This window comes from Cyprinodon variegatus, unplaced genomic scaffold (assembly GCF_000732505.1).
Source record: "Cyprinodon variegatus isolate N-32 unplaced genomic scaffold, C_variegatus-1.0 Scaffold44, whole genome shotgun sequence".
In the NCBI taxonomy this organism is placed as follows: domain Eukaryota; kingdom Metazoa; phylum Chordata; class Actinopteri; order Cyprinodontiformes; family Cyprinodontidae; genus Cyprinodon; species Cyprinodon variegatus.
The window spans coordinates 1,163,797-1,185,003 of record NW_015150497.1 but is presented as its reverse complement, the minus strand read 5'-3'; the positions used below and the strand labels follow the sequence as shown (position 1 = coordinate 1,185,003).

The 21,207-nt window shown below is 36.9% G+C and overlaps 1 protein-coding gene across 1 annotated transcript in view; it reads left to right on the top strand.

Moving 5' to 3' along the window:
* The window catches only part of LOC107081943, a 32,787-nt gene extending 14,022 nt beyond the window's left edge, over positions 1 to 18,765 (top strand). The window contains exons 3-17 of the mRNA XM_015370327.1: positions 772 to 804; positions 882 to 959; positions 3,009 to 3,038; positions 3,140 to 3,175; positions 4,755 to 4,796; positions 4,873 to 4,919; positions 6,426 to 6,478; positions 6,557 to 6,783; positions 6,871 to 7,121; positions 11,246 to 11,371; positions 13,185 to 13,320; positions 13,797 to 13,844; positions 13,942 to 14,016; positions 15,239 to 15,523; positions 17,603 to 18,765. Of these exons, the coding sequence (XP_015225813.1) occupies positions 772 to 804; positions 882 to 959; positions 3,009 to 3,038; positions 3,140 to 3,175; positions 4,755 to 4,796; positions 4,873 to 4,919; positions 6,426 to 6,478; positions 6,557 to 6,783; positions 6,871 to 7,121; positions 11,246 to 11,371; positions 13,185 to 13,320; positions 13,797 to 13,844; positions 13,942 to 14,016; positions 15,239 to 15,523; positions 17,603 to 17,631 (1,496 nt within the window). The 3' untranslated portion in view covers positions 17,632 to 18,765. The remainder of the gene's footprint in view (positions 1 to 771; positions 805 to 881; positions 960 to 3,008; positions 3,039 to 3,139; positions 3,176 to 4,754; positions 4,797 to 4,872; positions 4,920 to 6,425; positions 6,479 to 6,556; positions 6,784 to 6,870; positions 7,122 to 11,245; positions 11,372 to 13,184; positions 13,321 to 13,796; positions 13,845 to 13,941; positions 14,017 to 15,238; positions 15,524 to 17,602) is intronic.
* The last annotated feature ends 2,442 nt before the right edge of the window (positions 18,766 to 21,207 follow it).

Genomic DNA, 21,207 nt, shown 5'->3' with positions numbered 1-21,207 from the left:
ACTTAAGTTTATGCGTTGTAATAGAATAGAAAATGGATTAAAAACAGAGATGGCGTCATTTTTCCTCTGACACAGAAGAAGGACCTATGAGGCATATGAGGACATGGGAATAGAAGATGGTGTGGAAGAGTGCAGAGAGAGGTGAAGCAGGCGGATTGAGCACGGATTGACGGAGGGAGATTGATGAGGGTGGTGCTGTGGATAGAGCACTGATGGCAGCATCTGCTTGTTAGTCCAAGATAAAACTCTGTGGGCTGAGGAGGACAGGCCCCATCCATTACACAGCCAGCCTCTCAGCCAGATGGCCTGGTCTGCTGACATTCACTGCTGCAGTAGAGACTCTTTTGGCCCATCAATGAAGATGTGCCAGAATGTTAATTCTTGGCACAAGCTACACATTTCATTAGTGGTTATCACTGCATTTAAAACATGGCATGATGTAATGCTATGATTTGGGTTTTCTGAAGGGTAAGGTAAACCATGCAGAAGATTCTGGGGCTGCACCTTTTGCTATTTTTGTACTTCTTTATATTTTGGTTCCTCATTAACGGAGGGGAAAGTAATTCACAGCAACAAGTGTGCTGAAAAGTCTTTACAGCTTTAGAGAAAATGCATACTGTTTAAAAGTAAAATGTTGCCTATTCCCTTCAGAATTAGAATTTTTTTGGTCTAATCTGTTATTTTTGGGGCTTTTTAAAAAGAATGTTATGATATTTCAATAGGTTACGCAGGATAACTGGTTTTAACCTTAAATCTGTTCGTTGTTTGCAGAAAACGCTTCAGAGGGCGACAGTAGCAGTTCAGGTGAGCAGCCATGCTAGTTTTGCTGGTGGTAAAGTTTTTCCTGTGTGACCTGTTCATTACATGCCATGGTTAAACAGAGACTGCAGGAACGTCCAGTGAGGACAGCTCAGAGGGGGAGGAGGACGAAGAAGAAGATGAGGAGGAGGAGAATTCTGGTGAGACTCAAGCTTCTCACTAAAACCCTAAAACACTTTACCAAAACAATAGGCACAATGATCATAGAAAGTCTGACACCAGAAACAACTAAGGAAACAAAAATAATAAAATAAAAATAATGATGCATAAAATGCAAAGTGAACATAAATATAACTAAGGCATGTTTTTTTTTATTAATTCTCTATTCTATAAGGTTGATCACAGTACTTCTAATGAGAAGCCATCAAATTCATTCACCTGGTCCAGTCCCGTAGCTGTAAAATATGACATGATGCAAAGCCCTATTTCTTTTACTAATCTGGATGATGACCCAAATTCTCTTTGACAATATTTTCAGTTGGAAGGATGTAAAAAAAGAAACAAAAAAAAACAAAAACAACCAAATATTCAAAGTTTGCTGTTATAACACTGTAGGTAAGCTAAAAAAACCCTCTTTATTGATTCCAGATACTTTGCTGAACCGGAAAGTAAACAAACATTGTTTAGTTTCAGGTAATATGTACAATTCTATTCATACAAAACTATAAAATAAAAACAAGAAAATTGGGAAAAAACTTGAAATTGAAGTAAAAGTCCCCAATGGTTACTGTTAAGCACGGGGGAGGATCTGCAGTGCTGTGGGAGTGTTTCCCTTCCAAAAGCTCTGGGGAATTTGATTACAATATGAAGCATCGCAAACTCTTTAAAATACCACAATGTCTTCAATATACATCAGATGGCCTCTACCTGGAAAGAACAGGGATCCCAGTCCACTCAGAAATGTTCAACCAACACAAAATCCACCTAAAGATATGAGTGTAAAGGTTGATTTTTGCCAAAATATTTCAGTGTAAGATAATGCTACTATAGTGAAGGGCTAATTTATTTTTAGAAGTTTTAACCATTTTTTTTTTTTTTTTTACAAAGAAAAGCCGTTTGCTTACTGGTGCTGTTTGGGGTTTTGGTATAGTCCAATTTCCACCTTTGCATAAAGAAAAATGACTTCTTCAAGTGTTTAGATGGTTTCAGTCTAAATCGTGATCCCTGATATCTGATAAACAGATGACATCATGTATTCAAGTATTCCCATGATATGATTTTTGAGCTACCAGGATATACTATTCAGTATTTTAACATTATCTGACAAACAGAATGAACCTCTAGAGCCTAAAAAGGACCATCTGTGTTTATATAAAATGAGACACCATTTCTGATTAAGCTATTCAGTTTTGTTTTTTTTGGCAACCAATAACCTCTTTTGTTCACATTCTTTTGTTGGGACTTCTTGCAGATGGCTTTGCTTTATTTAGGTTTATTCCCCTTTTTTAAAGTAATCCTAGTAACACTTAACCATTTGAAGTTCTCTGTTGTACTCCTGTCCAGTTTCGGTTTCTATATTTTCTTTCTATTCCCAAATATCCTGACGTTTTCTGCTTTTATCGAAGGGCACTGATGGTTTTTGGGTTTTTTTAAGCGTATTTTTAGGCCCTAGTGATTTTCATTTTGTTATTTTTCAAAAGTAGTGGAGACAGGAAGTGGGTTAGAAGAGAGGGGAGAGACATTCGGCAAAGGTCAGCAGGGTAAAACTCGAACCTGTGACAGCAGATATATGGGTCACGCACTCTATTCCACGCCGTAGCAGCCCCCACAATGCCCTGACCTTAAATAAAAACCAATATGACCAAATTGTTCTCAGAATGAACAACCTCACCAATCAAATAATAACATCACAGTATTATCTTCTACCTGCCCCTTTAAATCAGTAATATGCATAATCAGCATCATTTCATAGACTTAGACTCAGTTTTATTTATCCCTTAGGATTACTACTTCAGGGAAATTCTGGTTCCAGTAGCTTATATAGAGTACAAAGACTTATAGACTCTCTATAGCCATGACTGGATCTGTTATTTTTTCTATTAGTCTAATATGCAAACTAATAAACTGTCTGGTTAGTGATTTGGACTGCATCTTTTTAGCACAACTATACATAATAGAATAGTAACCCTTTCCATGATTCTGCTCCTTTGTGACCTTTTTAACACAAAAAAATTGATTTCTACTTTCAGCTGAAGTCGGTGCTGAAAGGGATGCAGGAGGTAGGACTTTCCCTCCATTTTATCAATTCAAAGCTTCATGACATGTTGTTCTTATTGCTGTTGTTGGATGTACCAACATTTTTGTTTGTTTCTCTCTACAGACAGTCAAGAGGTCAAGACATGCGAATATAAAAATGGTAAGACTAAGAAGAACTCTGTTTAACCTGCCGCTCAGGTGTTATTTAGATCTGGGGTTACTCAATTTTTCCCAAAGAGCATTAGCTTTTGGCAGGGGACCCCAGATAATGTTAAAAATGATGAAAAGAAAAATAAAATTATCAATTTTTTTTTTTTACTTTTGTTCCTAATAAATTATTATTTTATTTGTTTAGCATATGAATATTAACTAGCATGTTTTAACTTTGAATCATATTTACAAAATAACGTTTTTGATCAATTATTGATGATAAGAAAAGAACTCAAAATCTCAAGTGTAACTGCCTCATATGAAAACCTGTTCCATGTTTTGAGTACCTTCAATGGTATAGTGGAGGATGTTCTTTTTCCTGGTGTATCATGGAAATAAGTGGTCCTCCTTATTGTCAATCATTCTGGTGATATCTTTACGTAAGGCTGTCGTACGTGCACGTCCCCATTTTCCCTTACCAGTGGTGAGTTTGACATAGTGGAAAAATTGCAAATCTTGAGCGTTTCAAAAAGAAACTTTTAAACAGAGCATGCACGAGGAGAAGTGAGCTTGTGCATGCTCTTGCACACGTTTAATAGGTGCTCCCTCTCAGGTTCCCTACAGGGTTGTGCATGTACATTTTTTTTAAGTGGAAAGGGTGGGTCTTTTAAAGATTTGCGAAAATCCTCCACTATAACTTTAAAGTAAAACATATCATTTCCTGTTAAAAGGTAGTTTTTCCTCTCCACTGTCTCTTCAAGCATGCTTAGTGTGAGGGATTGCATTCGAGTCAATGCAACTGGTTTTCCTTAGATAGAAAACTTTGAATCAATTTGACTGTATGATCTGATTGACCTTTAAAGTGCCTTGAGATGACATGTGTTGGGAATTGGCTCTATATAAATAAACTGAATTGAATCATTGGGGAAAAAAGTTTTTTTTTTTCTAAGACCACCCACTGGCAGAACCCCCCTTTTGAAACCACTCTTTTGGATGCTGGCCCATTATGGGATATAATGCATGATAACAAAGCTGATGGGTTTTAAAAACTGTCTGACTTGTTTTGTTTGGATTTCTATCTTGTGTTTCAAGATTGCTTAATCTTGGTCTGGTAGTGCTTGTTTAATTGGCTAAATAGAGTTAATAGTGTTATTCCACATAACTTAAAAGTTTGTTACTTGACTAAAAAGGGTTGACTAAAAAGATTGACTAAAAAGTACTGCAAATGCTTGAGGCATGTGTTTCATAACAACATCCCCATTCATACATAATGTCTACCTCAATGTCAGGTTTAATAAAATGCTGTCAAAATAAGTATTTATTATTGATTACCATTCAGTAGAAAGCTTATATGTCAACACAGCTCTTTGCATTTGTCATTGACTCTGCATCCATTCTGCATCCTCAACAAGCATGATGCCACATTGGAGAGGAAGAGGAGCAGTAGGTGGGAATATCGCAGAAAGAGACAGGAACATTGAGCTAGATGGTCCTCTGTCGTAGTTATTTGTAACAAGGTTTTCTGATTAAGAAAAATACCCTAATCTTACTGTTTTCAGCAACCATAATGTGGTTTGTATTTAAAACAGGGACTTCAGGATCTGACGAAGCAGCAGCTGTAAATGGGAAAGGTGAGCATGTCGACAGATTACATCCATTAAAGTGGCTTCCTTTCTGCACTTTGTTTATGGTTGTTCTTCTTCACAGACGAACGGCTGATTTTCTGCTGTGAAAAATGCAAAGCTGTCCGTCAGGTGAGCTCAGTAACCAGATGTGTTCCACTGATATTGTTTGGTTTTGCTGTTGCAGCGCTGTGAAACAGTATTGCATTTCTTAGGCCTCACAGATTACCTCAGTTTCTGTCTTTAACATGACCTAACAAATGATTATTGGAGTAATAATGAAATGAAGTTTTAAAATTCAGATTTTATGTATAGAAAAAATAAAAAAACAACAAGCTCATCTCATTAAAAAAAAACCCATAAAAGTTATGATGACCAAAGTGTTTTTAACCTCTCTTTGAATTCTAGCCCACACTTGTTGCATACAGCTGCGACAAATTGTCCGATATTTTCCTTCCAGATTTTTTTTTTTTTTAGCAGAGAGCAAGATTTCCACTCTGAAAGAGATCACTATAACAGAATGTAACAAGACTCCCTCCTGTCATAAAGCTCCACTTTTGTCTGGGAATAGATGTCCCAGAGCTAGATGAGAGCCCAACAGCTTTGCTTTCGCAAGCAGACCATTCTGCTTGGTACATGTTGTGAAACTTTATTGAAAATTATTTGTGGAATAAAATCGTATGCAGCAGACATGGAGACAGAGACAGAAAGCTGAGAAAATGAAACTAAACAGCAAAAATAGACAATAAAGAGGGTATACAGTAACTCCTAGACTGCTTCCACACCTGTATGAAACGAGAAGGAAAGTAAACAGAGAACCTAAAAACAGCAAAAACGACAGAAACCCAAAGTAAACATGAAAAAAGAGCAGCAGGTATCACTTGGATATCCCTGTGTGTGGAAAGCAAAATCTTCAGGGTGGTTTATACAGTATCTGTATCTGCAGCTTAGTATTTAGTGTGTAACCATTAATACTTGGAACCAAACTCCTGTGGTAGGTATGCATGGACATGCTCGTGTATAAAGGATTTACAAAGCTTCTGCAGAAGGAAAATATGTTTAATAGCAGGTCCATCAATGCCTATTTTAAGTGGTTTAGGTTGTTTATCCAATCTTAGGAAGCTTCAAGGTTCTGCTTTTTATTTATTTATTTATGTCTCTTAGTGGTATTCACTTGGATTCACTGTGGAAACCTCATGACTGTTTCCAGGCTTATTGATTTTACTGACTGTTTCATATCTGTTTTTGGACTTCTTGACTTTTTGAGATCTTTATTCTTCTTTAAGGTTACCAATAAGATTCTATTCAAGTTATTTCCTGATTTTACAGGTTTTACCAGTTGTTAATTCAAGTTAATTTATGACTTAATAAAAGGGGAGTTATATAGTTTTTACAGATGGTCTAACCACTTTTGTAATTGCTCAGGTTTTTAAGCTTTATTTTTTGTTTGATATTAAAGTTTATTATTATCAGCAAGATCAACAAAGGAGCTACTGAAGAAATATGTAAGAGGCAAATACTTTTAATCAGAATTGTAATTTAGAGATAGATAGAATTTTATTTCCTCTTTGTGGTACGGTACTGCTTTTTACTCTGTGATGATTATGCAACCAAGTAGGTTTTGTGTGTTCTTTACAGACCCATGGGACAGAGCTGGTTTCTCCTCAGAGGATGTCAAAGGGACGTTTCCAGTGAGTAAAACAGTGAGACAGTGTTTCTGCTGCAGATTTCTACTCCTCGCTAAATGCTTCTCGTTCTGTGTTCTTTAGGTTGCAGCTTGAAGGCGAAGGCACATATGAGTGCTCAGTTACTGGTCTGGTTTTTGAAGCAAGCGAGCAGGTTCTGGTGCGGTACTCCATCCTATCTTGGTCCAAATTTGACTCTTTATTGCCGAACTCCTGGAAATTCGCTGGACCAATCTTTAACGTGGACACGGTCAACAAGGACGCGTCCGTCCTTACGTCTATCCAGTTCCCCCACTCCATCTGTTTAGCCCGTAAGACCATCCATGCACTCTCTCAGTCTGTGATTGATATGCTTAAAAATGAGCACAGTTTAAAATAAAATTGATCTGTTCTGAAAGATCCAGAGGAAGACTTGAAATTCAGCGTCCTACACATTAAGCACGACCGTCCGCTCATCGAGCCGACCGCAGACCACTCAGGAAGCCACGTGAAGTGGAAAGTGACCTCCCTGTCGCCGGTTGGCCCCATCATTCAGAAGACGGGATCTGTAGAGCACCACGGGGTGGTTCTGGTCTACAAGCAGCTTAGTGACACCAACAACTACAGCTTCCATGTCTACATGGCAACAAATAGTGCATCTGACATTAAAGTAAGCACTATGCACCTTAATATCAGTCATCTGTGGTATGGAAAGTAAGGTATTTTGTGGGAGTTTTTCCAGGTAGCAGAATTTGTTCCAGTGAGAGATCTATATATTCTTACCATTGGAATAAATGTCTCATCGGTTCTGGTATTTCTATGTTAAATTTAACTAATCTTTTCTTCCCTGTGATACGGTAATGCAACAAAAGACTGTGTTGGTGTAGCACAGACCCAGATTTAGGTAATCAGTTTTCAGTTGAGGTCAAGGCTTTTAAAAAAAACTCTGATTCAACCCTTTAATGTATGATTTCATAATCACTAATATTTTCCACAGGCTTTCGTCTGTTCCTAGGCTGAAAGGCAGAAATGCAGAGAGATAAGTGGTGCACCTGATATACCACTTAATCATGTTTATGTTTGTTTGCTGTGGCTTTCATGATGGTGTCCAGATCTATCACTGCTAGTTTCAGGTGAAATTTAAGATTGTGTTGGTATTTCTGCTTCTTAATTACTCCATTGACCCTAGCACTGCCATGTTCTTACATTGGTATAGGATTTGAAGCTTTGAAAGTTTAAACTGAAGTAGTTGTTTTTATAATTGTGACCAAAGTGCCCAGCCTTTGTCAACAATAAACTGTTTTTTTAGAAGATATTTATCAAATATCAATCAAGATAGAAAGTTTCTATTTGGGCCAGAGGCCTCTCTTGGCTGCCATCCTCTCAGTCTATAGGGATTTCTTGTACATAAATTTGTATTCTTTTAATTAATTTTGTCTATTCTAAGGTGAGCAGTTTGGGCCATTTGGAAAGAAATACTTGCTTTAACAAAACAATGATCCCAAACATATATTTAATCTATTAAATTAACAAAAATCTAAAAAAGCATACCCAAATTCAATTGGATGCAATTCTTCATCTGTTTTAATTATTTGCAAAAGCTTGGTGTTTGTTTTACTGAGAATCATTTTTTAGTTATTTAGCATAAAAAAGCCCTGCTTAAAAGTCACAGATTCATTCAGTGAGGACATCCTTGTCACCATGGCAGTTCAGGGGTTAAAATCAACTTAGTGAAGTTGTTTAGTGGCACTAATTTTATTATATGTTCACCTGGGGAATAAACTCAGTTCAAGTAAATCTCAGTGACTGAAATTCCTACCCATGAAGAGAGTTTGTAAATGTGTCATTGAAACTGTAGCTGTACTGTTTTTAGCTGTAGCTTGTGCCTGTAAAACAAAACTGGTTTGGAGATTAGATCAGGTGTTTTAATCATTGTGTAGTTTCAGGATCCTGTTTTATTCATATTTCAGTACCTGATGAGTGGGCTCTGTTAACAAACAGCCCCCCCAATATATATTTAAATGCTTCAAAACAGGAATGCAAAAACCAAACAACTTGGATCGTTTCTCAACTACCAACAAACATTCAGTTATGATAGCTAAAAAAGTATTATAATAATATAAAACTATAGTATAATATAATACAATACAATATAATATAATATATAATATTTTAATAAATGTTTCTTTGACAGGTGCAAACACTGTTAAAATTATGCTCAAAAAGCATTGCCGGCCCTTAAAATTCCATGCAACCATTTCCCTTAAAAAGTCACCCAAATTAGTAAATGAGTCCACCTGTCTGTGATTTTATTTCAGTAAATACAGCTCTTCAGTTTGCTATGGAAGATTCTCCAATGCTATCTATAAGAGAAAAACAAATGGGATGGACATTTCTGTAAATTTTAAGTATCAAGTAAAACAGACAGATTATTTCTGTTTTTCTTTTTTAGTTTACCTCCATTCATCACATCAATATGATCAGCTTCCACACACCATAATACTGCTACCACCATGTTTCACTGTGGGGATGGTAGATTCAGGGTGATGTGTGCTGTAAGTGTTTTGCCACACAAAGCGTCATTAACTGTTCAGTAACTTTAAATATCAGTAGTTCTTTTACTGAGACTCAATTACAGGTTGTTATTGATGGTCCTACTTTCATTTATAATGATTAGAAAGGTCTTTAATTTCAATCATTGGTAAATTTTTACTATGAAAGACAAAATGTGAAGAAAAATCAAGGATATGCTATTGTGGGATTTTAAAGAATTTATTTTAAAATTGTGGTGGAAATGAGAATTTGGTCATCTACAAAGATTTCGTTCCCCTCGCAGACCTGTAGCTTTTTCTTCTGTCCTTGCCCTGTTTCCTGTTTTAATGGAACTTGTTTGAATTTGTGATCTCCATGAAAGAAACCTGCCCACAGCCTCAAACATTCAGACTTCAAACTCAAACATGACCAAGACCAAAAAGCAGGTGTGAATAAACTTTGGTAACAATTGGAGTAAATAGAAGAAACACAAGATATCATCCTGTGGAGTCAACATAAACATGAGAACAGTGAGCAAACATCCTAAAACTACACTGAGGGACCCAATGAACGACCTGCAGAGAACTTGGACCGAAGCAGCAAAGGCTGCCATCAGTAACATGGTATGCCAAAGTGGACTCCAATCCTGTAATACCAGGCGCTCCCCTGTCTCTATCAAGCACAGGTCCATCTGTTTACCCAGAGACAATATGGATGATCCAGGATGAAACCATCTGACCACATGATGCCTATTGGGAAGCACGGTGATGGAAACATCAGCCATCATGCTGTGGGGCTGTTTACCTGCAGAGCGGATATGAAAGCTAATCCATGTTGAGGAAAACATGAAAAGAGCAAAGTATGGATTGATTTTAGGCCAAAATGTGCAAGCATTGAAAATAGGACTTGGTTGGTTCCTCCAGCGTGGCAATGGTCCCAAACATCATTTACATTTTAAAGTCCCGAAGTGCCCTAACCATTTTCCAGAACTCAACCCCATAGAAAATCTTTAGAAGGAGCTGAAAGTCTGTGTTGCCCACCAATAGCAGCAAAATGTTACTGCTCTAGAGGAGATCTGCATGGTGGAATGGGCCAGAATACCAGCTACAGGGTGAGCAAAACTTACAGGAAACATTTTACCTCTGTCTTCACCAAAAAGGTTGTGCTACAAAGTGTTGAGTTGAACTTTAGTTATGAATCACTCATTTCTCACCATAACTTACAAATAAATTCTTTATGATTTCCTATTTTTTTTTTTTTTTTTCCTCGAAGTGAACCTATGATGAAAACTACTGACTTCTGTCATCTTTCAAAGGAGAACTTGACCAATTAGTGGCCGACTAAAGACTAATTACTGTATTTTTAAGAAGATGCATCACTTTCCTCCCACTTTACAGTTGTGAGCCATTTATTCCAGGTTTATCACATACTGACACAATAAACATAGTTTGTTGTTTTAATAGGACTAAATGAGTAAAGGCTTAATCAGTATAAATCTCTTTGTAAAGAAGGTATATATTCACTTTTAGACATTTATTTAGAGTTAAAATCATTTGCAGTTTTGGTACATTTTCTTAAGGTACACTTTAGGGTTCTGGGTAGAGAATTCTTTTAAATTTTTGTGAAAGCGGAAACAAAATGGGAGTAGAAAAAAAAACACCTTTACAGCGAGAAAAGTCAACTCTTAACTTTTTTGATCAGCTCGTGGATAAAACTACAGCAAAATGCCGCACCTTTGAAAATGTGCCTGGAAACCAAAAGAACAGACTCTGAGCTGAAGGCAACTCTCACTTTTGTTCTTCTCTGTGGCCACTGTGGCTTTGTTCTAGTCATGCACTCCATCCCCAGCCTTGTGTAAAACAGTCACCTGTGCTTTTGTTTGCTTCAAATAACATCCTGTTTGACAGTAAAGTTGAGCAGGAGGTTAGGACTAGTTAAGTCAATCTATATTTATAACAAAAAACTTTGAAGTACACCACACACCTCTGACTGCTGTATGACGATAAACAGTCATTTGGGAAGTGTGAATGTGGTTGCGTGACATGTGGGTCTGGGAGGATCCAGCTGGTGAATAATCACACTACATGAAAAATGCCAGTTCTTTAAATCTATGTTAAGTTTTTCTGTGGTTTCTCATCTCTCATGATGTGTTTGTGCACTGGACTTGAACTTTTCCATGCATTTAACCTTCTTTGTGGTCATTTTTATCTTGCCTATTGCTGCTAAAAAGCCCTTTATCTGCTTTCTGCTGCTGTCATGCAGGATATAGCCAAACAACTCCGGGGTTACAAGAATCGATACATCAAGATTGATAAGCCTCCCACGTGTAAATTGGAAGAGGGGACGTATCGCCTCGTGAGCGAGCCGGAGGGGGAGATCAAACCTGAGGTGTGTCTCCCTGCTTACGGATGTCGGGCTTCATTTTGATTAAATCACACTGTATATAGTAAAAATACATTTCTTACAAACTAAATTTTTACAAACTCTTTATATTTGACCTGCAATGAGTCAGAATATTTCTTGTGATGAATCATTATTAATACTTTAGTTTTTTATTATCAAGTTTTTATCAGGTTTTCCCAACCAAAAATATCTAGTCTGTAGGCCTTTTTTAAATAATAAATCCTTTTACCATGGTGAATTCTATAGTATTTGAGGAAAGTACCAACTTTTTCAGTCACGTAGTTTAGTAAAAATGTTCCAGATATTACAAATGAACCTTCAAGTTTGCTCTTCTCATAAAGCCTTTGAAGAAATGTTTAACAAAAACTGTAGACTAAGCTAAAGTTTGCTTTTATCCAGTCAATACATGCAATGTTTGTGTCACTATGCGGCTACCATAGAAACCCCCCCAAAAAACCTGAATTTCATCAAGTGCTAAACCTGCTGATGGCCTGTGGTTTGTTGCAAGCTGGAGAGCAGCTGAGTTATCTGTAGAACCTCTGATTGACCCTCTATTCTGTGTGTTCTTTTAATGTTGTGATGAACTGTTGGATCCAGGCACTGAATGTAGGACCAATGTACCAACTTTAACTAATGGATTAGATTGTGTAACAAGTGTGATGCAGTGTGCACAAAGCAGATGCACTGCATGGTCTCCCAGAATAAAACTAACATTATTGTATTTAAAGCACTGAATACAAAAGAGAAGCATAGATTAGGATTGTAATAATTGACCGATGTTATTTATTGAATTGGTAACCCAACCAAAGATCACTTCTAAAGTGAATACTGGTGTCAAAACCACTCAGCACAACTATTCAAGGGTCTGCAATATTGATCGATTGATGTATTATTTTAGGACAAAAGGGGTTCTGCAATTTATCGGTTGAACGTACCAATTTGGAGTAATACTTCCACTGAATCCAAATCAAAACATGGCTGTCACCTTGTTTAAGATCGGGAGCACAAACTTCAATCATCTTAAAGTTTGTGGGAACTTCCATTGGTTCTGTCTTGCTTTCCCCATAACCTCTTGGAAAAGATTTTTTCTTTCTGTGTTTCTAATTTTTCTTTTAATTGATCTGATATTTCTTTCAATATGGGCTTGATAAGACAGCTCCCTTTCATAGCATCATGTTCAGGCATTTTCAAACAGCTGTTTTAAAGAAATGTCCTTATCAGTGAGGAACTGAAACAAAGAGTTGATGAATGGCCTGTGCAGACACCTAGTTCGGTTTGTTGTGAGATGACTGCAGACCCAGGCCAAAGTAAAATATTTAGCTTTTACAGTAAGGCATCTCATGAGACTTCAAAAAACTAAGATCTTCTTCTTTTGAACCCAAATTTTCCTTTTTGAAGAGATTTAAATCAGGTGAAATATATTAAAATTATGCACACACAAAAAAAAATCTACGTCAGTAACATCAATCGAGTTTTGGTACATATTAGTCTTAAATCAGATTAAAAGCTTAAATTTGCTCTAATATGTTTTCTATGCACATTTAGTGTTGGATCCCTGTTTTCCAGATTTTTCTTTCTTTTTTTTTTTTTTGAGATTGATAAATAATGCGCAAATATGATTTGATTTTTTAATTTTTTTTTGATGAACATTTCTGCAGACTTTATGAAGGTCCCTCTGTTTATTATCTGGAGCATCTTGATTGCAAAGCAGAAAATAATCATTACTTTATTAACCTGACAAAAACCTTTATGCTTTAGGGACTCGCAGAACTTAAAACATGTTTCTGTGTCCTTCCAGGTACTGAAGTTCACACTCGCTGTCACCAAGATGAAAGGCTACTTTGAAGCCTTCTTTGAGGAGAGGCCTCCTTTTAAATTATCTCTAATAGAGATTAACACGGATGAAACTGTCTGGTCTGCCACCATCAGAGAAGGTAGCAGTGCGTTAAGTGCCCCATTATGATGAGCATTAGTTAAAATATCTATTTAATTATGTGAATAGTGGTTTAAAGTGTTGTATTAATAATCTAAGTAATATTCAATTTCCCTATTTTTTCAAATTTTTTTAAGGATATAAATCATATATAATCCATAGGAGGTTTTTCTGAAATTGAAAATGTTAGTTGCTAAATGGCAGAATAAAAGCTAAATTTACTTTTTCCATTTGGTATCTTAGCAGGTGGAGCACTAAGGGGTTTTTATTTTGACTGTGATAGCAATCCATAATGGATTAGGTTAAACGCAGGTTATTCATGTTTAATCTATTGGCTGTTTCTGACCGCATTCAATATGTGAAATATTGGTTCCTGTGCTACTTTTTTGTTTCGGTTTCATCTGTTTGCTTTCATGTTGTTTTTTGAATATTTTTCCTTATTACCTATTTTTTTTTTTTTATCCTTTACTTTTTCAGGCGACTGTGTCGACGACTCAGAAAAAAAGCCCAAGAAAAGGAAAAACTGTGAGCTTCTTTTTCAGTTTTCAGTGAGAAAAAAAAATTCCTTCATGTTTTTGGCCTCTGCAGTGTGACTCACATTATATCGATCTCTCTCTTCCAGCCGGCAGACAAAGAAGCAGCAGTGCCTCAGAGGAGGAAACCGGCTGTAAAAGACCTAGATGGCAGGATGAGTCAGGTCAATATGCTTATTTGTTCATCTCCAATAAATTAAATTAATTCCATTAAACGTAGTGCAACACACAACAGATGTCTCCTCAGATGCGACTAAGGCCCCGTCCACACGAAGTCAAAACGAACATGAAACGCTGATATTTTCCAAAATGTTTGCTGTAAAGACGGAGACGTAAAATAAATGTGAGCGTCCACACGAATGCATGAAAACGCTGCAAAATGTATGCCAGGCCTGTAAGTGGCGCTGTGGTGCCAAAGCAAAAATANTTTACAGACCCCCGAAACGCCGGCTTCGTGTGGATGAGAGGCTGGTTTGGTGAAAAATTTGTGCGTTTAGGCCAGGGTTCGTCTTCGTGTGGACGGGGCCTTAGATACAGAAATAAATAATCACTCAAAGGGACTGAAGAGAATTTTCACAAATATTTTAAAAGACCTGCCCTTTCCACTTTAAAAAAAAAGCACATGCACAACCCTGTACCCGCTCACGAGAGGGGAACGCCAATTACAGGTGCGAGAGCGTGCACAAGCCCATTTCTCCTTTTGCACACTGTTTAAAAGTTGCTGTTCTCATTGCTCACACAAGCTTACTGTGTCCGAAACAAAGACAACGCCTGAAAGTGCACATGCGCAGGAAAAGATAGCTTAATGGGACAAGCACGTAGGACTGCCTTATGTAAACATATCACCAGAATGATTGACAATTAGGAGGACAACTTATTGAGATGATCCACCCAGAAATAAAACATTGTCCTCTATACCTTTAAGTCAAGGTGATTATCAAAGTTTTGCGTAGAAGGAAGCAGCTCATTTTCTTGAGTGACCATGCAGTGATCTGTTTTTCTGAACAGACATGTAACACCGTAAGACAATTGATTGCATCAAGGTTTTAACTTCGTAGTGAGATGCATGTAAAAAGGAGAACTCTTCTTTACCAGGAAGCAGAGCTCAGTGTGCCGCTCAAACCAGTTGTGGTTCTTAGAAGAAAAAGCAACCAGAAAAAAAAAAAAAGAGTCATTTTTTTGCTAAAGAAAAATAGCTGGTAGTAGCAGTTACACCTTTTGGTGGTCCGTTGTTAAGACTTTATACTTTATCTAAAAAAAATAAAGAGTTACATTCTACCTCTTATTACTCAAATGTAAGCACAACAATGTTATTAAAGATTCCAGAATCTTGTCCATATTTAAGGTTAAAATAAAGTGTATGTACCATTTTGTCTTTTGCTCCAGATGGATTAAAAACAGGGAAGACTCAGAGCGACTTGTCAGATAAGCAGCTGATGCAGGTCGCCCGTCAACTTGGTTCAGAATGGAAACAGGTGGCCATCTTTCTGGACTTGGAGTCCAAGGATCTGGACGACATCCAGGCAATAGAAAAGTGTGTTTACATACAGAAGCTGAAAATGCTGGTGGAGTGGAAGAAAAGGCATTCTGGAAAGGCAACTGCTTACCACCTTTGGGAGAGTTTAAAGGATTTGGACTTCTTGCCCAGCGAGGTTTGCCAACTGCTGAAAGGTATGATTGAAAAAAGTAACCCACTCCCCTCTTATTTTTTTGTTGTTATACTATTTTCAAATTGCAAAGTGTTCCTAACCAATAGTTCTTTTAATCTCCTGAAGGTCTTTGAATTGTGATGCTCTTCCCTCACTTTCTGTCCAGTCCTTGTATCTGGCTATCATAGCACGTTATGCAGTATGGGCTGAAACTATTGAAGAAGAAATAGAAAAAAAAAATTTAAGAAATTGTACAAAGAAATTGTAAAAAAGATGGCTTTTGTGACATAGATAGTGAGAAAATCAATCCTTCCATCGATTATCTACTACTTGACTAGTCCAGACGTTGGTCCGAACAAGTAACTATGAGTCCCCAAAATGTAGCATATTCCTGGGAAATTGTCCCCAGCAGGTAACAAAGACATGGCCACACATATTCACACCCACACACACCCACAAGTTTTTATTGAGGCTATACATTAAATTACATTCATTTTAGTCACTGCATTGAACCAGTTTTGCTGGCATGCTTCTGCAATGTCGGTCTGGAATTTCTAGGGACACACAGCAGTTTCCTGCCAAAGCGCAAGGGGGAGCCTATTCGAGAACTCGCGAGATCTTCAGCAGCGCCAGCAGGAGTGTTTATCTTCCAAAACAACAATGGCACGTCTGCAAGAAATCACAGTCATGTAGATGGATCTAGAATTGACATCAAAGAGGATATATTTATTTAGATAATTTATCTGAGGCATCGTACAACTGGTTGTACTTCCAAACCTCCTCTATTAACGTTTTGTCGTAGTTGTCCGTTGTTCCTCGTTTTTTAGAAATGGCGCGTCTCGGCATCAAATCGACAGTGACGACCACACAGACAGCCGGAAAGGCATACCAAGGACCAATCACAGCTGCTTTTTGTCTGCACACTTCTGCTTGTCTGCGCGGGTTTGCGACCGTCCGACGCGTAGTCATGATTTTTGTGAGGTGCACGACAACGATTGCAGAACCTCTATGCGGGGGGGCGTGGTCGCGCACAGAGACAGATTTGATGGTTTGCAGAGGCTTTGCGTCAGAAGCATAAATTGGCCTGACCCTAAAAAATGGGGCTCTGCCACATTAGGCCCAGCCTTTGGTCTCCATAAAGCCTGTTGGTCCTCAAAAGGTCCTCAAATATACCAAAAACAGTCCTAAATAGGTAACATATACCTATAATACACACACTCACACACCTTAAAAATCTATTCAATTCAATAAAAAAAATACAGTAGTAATCCCAAAAGGAAATGAAATGTTATAGTAATTCATCAACTTTTTTTTTTATCCAACCACTGGTTGAAAGGATTGATAGCTTTAGGCAAGACTGATCTGTTGTATCAGTGTAGATGATCAATAAGGAGATCAGAGACCAGATAATCCAGAGGTTAGAATCAGGAAGTTTTACATTGCAGGTTGTAGAAGGATTTGTGTATTAAAAAAATAAGTAAAAGACAGCAAGGAGAACTATTAGAGAAAGGAAATTTAGAATATTTCAAGAGGCTTTTGAAGATAAAAGATACAAAGAAATAAACCCAAACCATATGCCACAAACTGCATTTAGGTTCGACTTGATCTAGACGGTTTAATCTGAACTGTTTCCCCAGAGCTTTGGTTGTAAGTTAAAAGCTCTTCACTGCTTCTTCCAGGAATCTCATTCAGTTTCATCCATTCTGCCCCTACATGGCTTATGGCAAAGAATAAACATGACTTTTGAAAAGTCTCCTTCCTGTTGTTCCTTCATAAAGGATTTGTTAATTGCATGATTTCAAAGAACATCTATATTTATACTTTGATAAAATTTCCCACACAAATATTTTTGGTGAGTTTTCAATGCAAGTAGCTGAGCTGGATTTTATTAAAGGATATCCAAGTAGACTGGGCTAAAACTAATTTATGCTTTGGAATAAATAAAAAAATATTAATCCCTTTTATTCCCCCAAAGAATATTTGCTATTTTGTGGAAAGGTTTAGTAGACGTAAAAACATTTGAAAGGCTATGTTGATATAAAAATTAAAACCCTATTATATAGCTTTACTAAATGATTACTCTGTTGTTCTCTGTTTTCAGGCATGATGGAGACCCAAGCTGCTAAATAAAGCAGACAAACTCAAACACTTGTTGCGCCATCAAATGGATGCACCAAGGTTCATGGATGTGCAGTGTTGACCTGTGGACCAAATTTTAGTTTTCCCCCATTTGTTTTCTAGACTTGAGTTTTTAAATCTGAATGTAAAACATTCAGATGAGGGACTTTGTTTTCTGTAAAGACTACAGACACATTAAGATGTCTTTATGTAAAGCTTTGAAAGCATCACTCAGAGGTCACATGTTCGGTAGCCAATAATGTAGCCAGTAATAAATAAACATGTTGGTGCTGTAGTACAGCAATTGCAAAAATCAGGAAAAAATTTGATGTTTCAGTAAAACTTTGTGAAATCAGGCATTAGAACGAATCTGTGTGTCTGTGTAAGATTTATTAAGCTTTTATACTCTTGTACATCTTTTCCTGTACATATGATTTTGTAATACTTTTTACAAATACCTTTTTGTAGAGTTGTGTTTTATTTTTCTACATCAGTTTTGACTGTATATCTGTTGGACTTATTTTGTTTTCTATGACCATCATGAAAAACATAATTTCAGAAAGCTTAAGTTTAAATGTAGTTCAGGACTATTCCTCTTGTCTTCATATTCTGTTTGTAAAGTTACAAATAATCAGTTTTTTCCAGATGGGTTCTGTACATATCTTTCTATGTTAAGGCTGGGCTTTAGTTTTCTGGCTGTGTGGGCAGCTGAAACCTGTAAATATTTTTTTTCTAAATCCGCTTTTAGAAATTAGTTCCATAGATTTAAAACCACTATGACCAGAAAAAAAGACTTGACTGTAACGTTTCTTAGTTACATGACTTGAAATATTAATGTTCTTCACTTAAAGAGAACAGGTAAAGCAGCTGTATTTCTGATTTTCTTTTCTTTTTTTTTTGTTGTCTTCCATTTTGGAGATATTATGCATACATTCAGAGAGGCACCTTTAAAGAAGTTACAGCTGATGTTCTCATTTGTTCTCTTTTTTTTTTTTAGGTCTGAATCCCTCCTAAGAATTTAGCAGTAATGTAAACTGTTAAAAGGAATAAAATGGATGAATAAAATGGAATTTTATTTAAATTTATTCTGTTAGTTGTTTAATACGGATTCTGTTTCTTATAGAAAGTTTTAAATAATGTTCTAAATGAAAACTCAAAACGATTCCTGTTTAATTTGGAATGTATAAATATAAAAACAAATGTTATTCTATGCTGCTCATACTTCCTTTCTGTTTGGAGCTCGAGCATATCCTATAGTATGATTTGTGTTTTAATTACTTGTCTTTTTTTTTCTGTAAACCTAAATCTTTTCACAGATTGGCAGCTCTGAGTTAATGTGATCTGGCATCCTACTACACATGCATATCTTTTTGGCAAATTTTCTTCTTCAATAGAGCTTTCCTTAAAAAAAACAACAACAACAATAGAAACAAACAAAAGCAAATTCTACACTTAGGATTTAAATCTTAAAGATATAGTGGAGGATTTTCACGGATGTTTGAAAAGGCCTGCCCTCTCCGCTTTAAAAAACCCAACATGCACAACCCTGTACCCACTCCCTAGAGGACACGGGTTGCTCCCCTTATGACATCATAAGGGGAACAATTTTCAAACACACCATTTTGAGCAAACATTAGCTAAGAGGTGGAGAAAAGAAATGATAGAGGTGAAAGGATTTTTTTCATATTTTATGAAGCTCACACACAGTCTTCAGGACACATGACAGTTACAAAATTGAATTTTGTATTATACGGGACTTTAACATTACAGACATCTACTTAATTGTTCTATTTGCATAACATCTGATTCAGCCTGGAGAGTCAATACATTTTTGCCCCTGAAGCACTGAAAACAGACTCCACTTTGATTCATTTAGAGCTGCATCTGGATGATGCATCTGGAATCTACCCATGCAGAGTGCACCAATGCTGGGAGTGGGCAGCGACAGACCAGGGTCTATGTTGGAGGTAAGGGAGGATGATGAACAAGGACTAGGACTAAATTAACTACTTTTTTTTTTTTAAATGTCTAAAATACAGCCAGTCACTGATTGGTTGCCCTGACGCCCTTTCATAGAAAAGTTCACATTTTAAACATCAGAGGTCACTGCTCCGCTCTATGTGTAGCCGCTGTAAGACAAAACATCACTTCTATCTAGTAGCACAAGGTGAGCTCGGAGCAGTGAACAGTGTCACCTCATGGGATTCGCCAGTGCTTCCTTGTGCAGTTCGCATAAGGATACTCTGTAAGTCCACCCCCTAGCTGCGCACCATGCTCAGTCTGAATGCAGCTTTAGGGTGTGAATGGGTGGTTTGACTGTGTTGGCCTGTTTTATTTTTTGTAATATATAAAGTTTTTTAAGTTGTGCTCTAGTCAAATGGGACTTTTACAAAGTCGGCTAAGAGGGGACTAAAGCTTACACATCTATAGCTGTAGCCATGGAAATAATGTAATCTACTGCTCTAATATTGTACAAGATAATCACCATATATTGGAAATATTTGAGACTCATCTGGATTCCATTTGAAGACTCCTCATTATTTTACAGCACACATATTGGAGAGGCAGACATACAAGAGGTGGCAAGGTTGCTATCTAATTACAAGGGAAAATAACAGTAAAATTAATAATAGATATAATGTTTACTGATACGGCAGGCATATGGCTTCAGGTTCACATTCCACAAAAAGCTTTTTCTGATTTATTCTTATTCCGATCCAGCTTGTGCACATTTGCTCACCTAGATAATGCATGTCATATGATAGACAGTGTATGTGAGAAAGAACTCTTTATTATGGGGGACCTGTGTAGACTGAAATACTGTATACTGCTCTGTGTTTTAAGTAATAAGCTTTACACCATACCTAAGCAAGAGGGCTTATGCAAGTTTTGACTAAACCAACTCAGATATGTTCTAGAGGTGATGGGCAGTCTGTACAAACTGTGACAGTCCGTACCAAAGCAATATTGATCCAAGTAGGCTGTAGTAATTATAACTTAAAAGCAATGGTGAAGAAAGCTGGAGTTGCCAATAGTGGACATAACAAAGATCACACATTTAATCAGGATGATTTTATTGAAGACAAACAAATGTAGTTTGGGTAATGCATGAATGTAAACTAATCCAGATGATATAGTTGAAACTTTTAACAAGCTGTTTTAAAAATAAATGATAAACATGCTCCTCTTATGATGAGAACAATTGGTAAGAAGAATTTGCTGGATTGCTACTGAAGTTAAAGACTGCAAAGTGATGACGCAAAAAAATAGTGATTATCTCTTATACCGGTAAGTCAAATTGACAGATATACTGAAAATTGAGAAACTCTACAACCAGATTAAACAAAAAGAAAAATATGATGGATTATAAAAATCTGATTATTAATGAGAGACACAAAAGCTATAATGGAAGGTCCCAATGAACAGTTTGGGGATATTTACGTATTTGTTCCTTATTTAGTCAGCAAGCGGTCAGGGTGCTGTTACATTTTTCACCTGGGCCAGCTTGGTTTAAATGGCTCTAAAACCCTGTGAAAATAAACCACTATTTGAAAAATGGCAGCTTTTATTTTCTCAAGTTATCTTTGC